The following is a 5,000-nucleotide window of genomic DNA, read 5'->3' as shown; positions in this document are numbered from 1 at the left end:
TGGCTGCGTCTCGGTCTTCTCATCTCAGAGCCGTGCCCTGACAAGCTTGTGTTCATTTCATCCATGAGCTCCCATGCCTCGCTGCTGGGTCATGGCCTCTCCAATGTAGTCCATGGCATGAAAACTACCCAACCTTGGTGGGGGCACGAAACCTGATGTTGATAGATCGGAGCTCAGAGATGGTACACTGGTGCCGCGGCCAGCATCATCTTCGCTCGGCAAAGGAATTCAAGTGGTGTTTAGCACGAATAGAAAGACTTTCTTATTTTAGGGTGTTTTTGATGAATATATATTATTGCAACTGCTCTAGAATTTCATAATAACATGCCTATTTTGCATTAATTTTTTGCTGATTGTTTTGGTGAATTAATCCGCAGAAAAACAGATGGAAATAAGAGATAGATGGGTATTCATTCAGAATATCTGGTTGCTTTGTGATTTTCTAGTCTAGTTGCTTATGAATTGGGAGATATGTGGTTGTGGTTGCTTTAAAATAAAGAAATATTTAATGTAATTGCTGATTTCTTCTGAAATTGTAGTTTGTTATTCGATGCAGTTGCCCTTTTTCGTGGGGGCTATTTTTCTCTGTCATTTTAGTATTAGTATTATTATTATTATTATTATTATTATTATTATTATTATGATGTTTCTGGTGTAGATTGAGTTACATTTGTTTTTTTTGTTTTTTGTTTTGTTTATGTTTTTGTTTTTTTGCAATAGATCCATCCCCATGATTCTGAAAGATGGCCTTCCTTTTCAATTTTTTGCTTAATTAAATACATCATTCTTCCGTCAATCTCAGTTTTGAAGGAACAAAGAAAAAAAAAGGTACAGGTAGTCCTCCTTTGGTTTTGAATTGCTCTTTTAGATAATGAAAATTATGACTCAACGATGACGCCTCCTTTGGTCACATATTGATGCAAGATATTTTTTCAATAGCTTTAAGATCGTCATTGCTAAAACAAGTTGTTACAATTGTACTTCGATTATCGTCATTCTTTAAGGCATTATGTTCCAAAGTTATTGATCCTCGGAAACTTGATCCGTTAGAATCCAATATTGCAATTACACTTTGCCAGATGGAAAAGATTTTTTCTCCTGGATTTTTCACTATTATGGTACATCTGCTCATTCACCTAGCTTCAGAAGTTAAAGTTGGTGGACCGGTACATTATAGATGGATGTATCCTATTGAGAGGTATTATTGCAAACCTTAAATCTTTTGATAATTTTATTAGAAATAACAGCATACTGATATTTTAATAAATATTTAATTCTTGAAGGCATCTTGTGCGTCTTAAAGATTATGTACGAAATAGAGCCCATCCCGAAGGCTCAATTGCTGAAGCATATATTGCGGATGAATGTTTGACATTTTGTTCAAGATATCTTCAAAGTGTAGAGACTATTTTTAGTCGACCTCAACGGCATAATGACTTTGTGGACGATACAGAACTGTATAAGTTCTTAACTGCTAGAAAATTATTGGGAAGAGCTGAAAGTATTATACTTGATCAAAAATCATTAGCACAAGTACATCGTTATGTGTTACTTCATAGTGACATAATATCTGACCATCGCAGATTAGTATATTTAAGGAATGACATCAAAATTTAAATTTTATATTAGATATAATATTCTAAATGATATATTTATATTTTATACAGTAAATTTTTAATTTATCAGAGACGAGCCAATCATAACATTCGTCCTAATGCAAGGATTGAACAGCGATGGTTGGTCGAGTTATTCCCTATGTGGTTTTCGAATCAGATGTGATTTATATTTAATTATGGGATATATTAATTTTTGATACATATTTAATATCAGATAACTCAACAGCACTTCGTCATATCATTTTTTTTTAGGTATCAAAGATGATGGAGATAAATAATTCAGATGAACTAATAGCTCTTGCTCGAGGACCTAACAAGATTGTGAATAGATATAACGGTTTTATAATTAATGGCTTTAAATTTCATACTAGAGAACGGGAGAAATTTAGAAAAATACAGAATAGCGGTGTTATGGTGGAAGCGGATGGAAAATCCTATTATGGTGCACTTAAAGATATCTATGAGTTGGATTATTATGAAAAATTTAAAGTAGTACTGTTTAGATGTGATTGGATAGACATAAACTCACCAAGGGGTTTGAAACAAGATGCAAATGGATTTACACTTGTAAATTTTTTAAGGTTGATACACACTGGTGTGTTATTGAAAAATGACCCATTCATTTTTTCATCTCAAGCTCGTCAAGTATTTTATGTACAAGACGCAAAAGATAAAGATTGGTTTACTGTCATCAAAATAAAACCTAAAGACTTATATGATATGAGAAACCAAGTGGAGGATGATGACGATGACACTTATACACAATGTATGCCCTACAATTTTATGCCAGCTGATGATTTAAATGCTACGACGACATTGGTTAGAACAGAATTTGAAGGAAACACTACTGCTTGATTGTTACTGGTAATAATTATTTATGATGTATATATTTTGCATTAATTATTGTGTTATTTTACTCCATATATTAACTGATTCTATCTTTTATTTATATAAATGCTAGGTGACATCATGCGTTGCAGGGGACGATATGCTGGTGTGCAGTTCCAGTTTTCACAGACAGAGGCCGGTCGTCTTCTTCAGCACAGCAGTCTGAGGCCAGTTCAGCTGCACAGCATTCTGAGCCCTGTCCTTCATCATCAGCACAGCACGATCCTCCTGTTCATCAGCCAGATGATGAGATACACGTGCAGGGTATATATTATCTTTCATGTAATTTTATTTTTATTTCATTTTATGTATATTTATGATATAGTTACTTTTATGTATTTTTTGCAGACGGATCCGGGAGAGTATGCCCCAGACGCGGACCCACAGTAGTACGAGATGTGTGGCAGATGCGTGAGGGCGAGAGGATTGTTGTGGAGTGCAATCAGCTAGGTCAGCCAATTAAGAAAGCTGCCTGCTTATTGACTTCATTTTTGGGGACTGTTGCTCGGAGGCCTCAGCTATGTCCGTTGGGCTATGCAAAATGGAATGACATGCTTCCAACGTACAAAGTTGAGCTCCTCCGAGTTATAGAGGTAATGAATTGATGTTCATACTGTATATTAATTGTTAATCATTTATATAATTTATTTCATTTAACTTTTTTTTTTATAGAGCAAGTTTGTTCTCCCTCCATCCACTCATGATTTTGTAATGAAGTCTCTCAACCGCAAATGGAAAGAATATAGAGCACAATTGAAGAAGGACTATATGAGACAGGGTATGACAGAGGAGGAGGTTGCTAGAAATTGTCCTCCTGATGTACCCCCTCATCAGTGGATGGAGTTGGTTCATTATTGATTCTCCGAGAGGGCACAGGTATATTATCTGCTTATTATCTTTTTTTTCTAAATATTTTATAAAAATATTGATTTTATTATATATTATACATATAACAGTTCTTTACTTTATTTTACAGACTTATTCTGCTATTGGTAGAGCTGCACGAGCAGCTCAGTCTGTTCCTCATACATCGGGGTCGAAGAGTTATGCACGACTCCGATAGGAGTTTGTATGTTCCTTAAACTTTCATAATTAACTTTTAATTTTTATGTTGAAATATTTTTATAACTAATATCATTATGTATCGTGGACCATGTCTGTATCATGATACTCATATATTTTTTTAAATTATTATAACTATTTGCTTAAAATTAAAATTATTTGTGTAGGTGGATGAGCATGGGAGGGAACCCGAACAAGTGGAGTTTTATCGGATGACTCATACTCATCAGGATGGTACTTTTGTTCGAGATGAGTCGAGAGATTTATATGTACGGCATTATTAATATTCTATTTTTTGTAATAATTTAAATTTAATTTTGTTAGCTATTAATGTATAACTCTTGTTTTCAAAATAAATACAGGAGAGAGCTACATCTCTCATTGCGGAGCGTGACGACGAGTCCGCAGCATCTATGCAGCAGAGTCGTATCAAGGCCGAGGTGTTCACAGAGTTGATGGGACCAGAGCGCTACGGCTGAGTGAGGGGTTATGGAGTAGGAGTCATCCCCACTCAGTTATCTGAGGTTAGTAGATATATGCAGCATGCTGCAGCAGATGCTCAGGATTCACGCGTTCGCAAACTCGAGGCGGAGATACAGGAGATTAGACAGAGTCGTGCCGCTGAGATGGAGGAGATGCGACAGAGCCGTGCCGAGATGCAGGCCATGAGGGGACAGATTGATCGGCTTACATCTTTATTAGAGATGTATGGTCCATCTCAGGTAAACACATATTATTAAATATATATTTTTGTATTAATTTAATGATTTATATATTTTTATTTATAGATATGCAAATCATGCTTTTGATATGTTTCTTGTAGGCTCCTGGCACATCAGGCACCCGTCGAGACAGCGGCATGTCACGTGGAGACAACGACGACCATCCGCCTGCGGATTGACATTATTTTATTTTTATTGTATTCTTATATTTATTTATATTACTCTTGATTGTAATGGACGATTAGTACTTTATTTTTATTTATATAAAATAATATCTTTTGGTTTGGTTAAATTTGCTATTTAAGTTTGCTTTTGGTGTGAATGGTGGTGATTGTACAGGTGTGAATGGTGGTGATTGTACAGGTTTATATTAGAATAATTGATATAATTTTGTACAGGAATGTATGTATTTTTTTTTTATATATAAAATCTATATTTTTTTTTTCTCTTGAAACTTTTAACGATGCTTATAAGCGTCGTTAAAATAATTTTAACGATGCTTATAAGCGTCGTTAAAGACAAAAAAGCCGACGCTTCGAAAAGCGTCTTAGTAGAGTGGAGGACGCGGAGTCATTAACGACGCTAAAAAGCACCGTTAAAATTGAATTTTGCAACGCTTTAATGCGTCGTTAGAAATATGTTTAACGACGCTTATAAGCGTCGTTAAAACAAGATTAACGATGCTTATAAGCGTCGCTAAAAACCTAACAGC

At 35.0% G+C, this 5,000-nt stretch overlaps 1 protein-coding gene and 1 long non-coding RNA gene across 2 annotated transcripts in view; both read left to right on the top strand.

Annotated features, from left to right (window-relative positions):
- The window catches only part of LOC140851484 (uncharacterized), a 3,766-nt gene extending 392 nt beyond the window's left edge, over window positions 1-3,374 (top strand). Inside the window, exons 2-4 of the mRNA XM_073243021.1 lie at window positions 2,597-2,768; window positions 2,853-3,097; window positions 3,177-3,374. Of these exons, the coding sequence (XP_073099122.1) occupies window positions 2,597-2,768; window positions 2,853-3,097; window positions 3,177-3,362 (603 nt within the window). The 3' untranslated portion in view covers window positions 3,363-3,374. The remainder of the gene's footprint in view (window positions 1-2,596; window positions 2,769-2,852; window positions 3,098-3,176) is intronic.
- Window positions 3,375-4,060: 686 nt separating this feature from the next.
- Window positions 4,061-4,580, top strand: LOC140851432 (uncharacterized). Its single transcript, XR_012134187.1, has 2 exons — window positions 4,061-4,272; window positions 4,390-4,580. It is a non-coding gene; the product is annotated as an uncharacterized lncRNA (long non-coding RNA).
- The last annotated feature ends 420 nt before the right edge of the window (window positions 4,581-5,000 follow it).

Source organism: Elaeis guineensis, chromosome 9, assembly GCF_000442705.2.
Source record: "Elaeis guineensis isolate ETL-2024a chromosome 9, EG11, whole genome shotgun sequence".
NCBI classification, from domain to species: domain Eukaryota; kingdom Viridiplantae; phylum Streptophyta; class Magnoliopsida; order Arecales; family Arecaceae; genus Elaeis; species Elaeis guineensis.
Note: the sequence above shows the minus strand (reverse complement) of the source record. Positions and strands in the feature narration are given on the sequence as shown.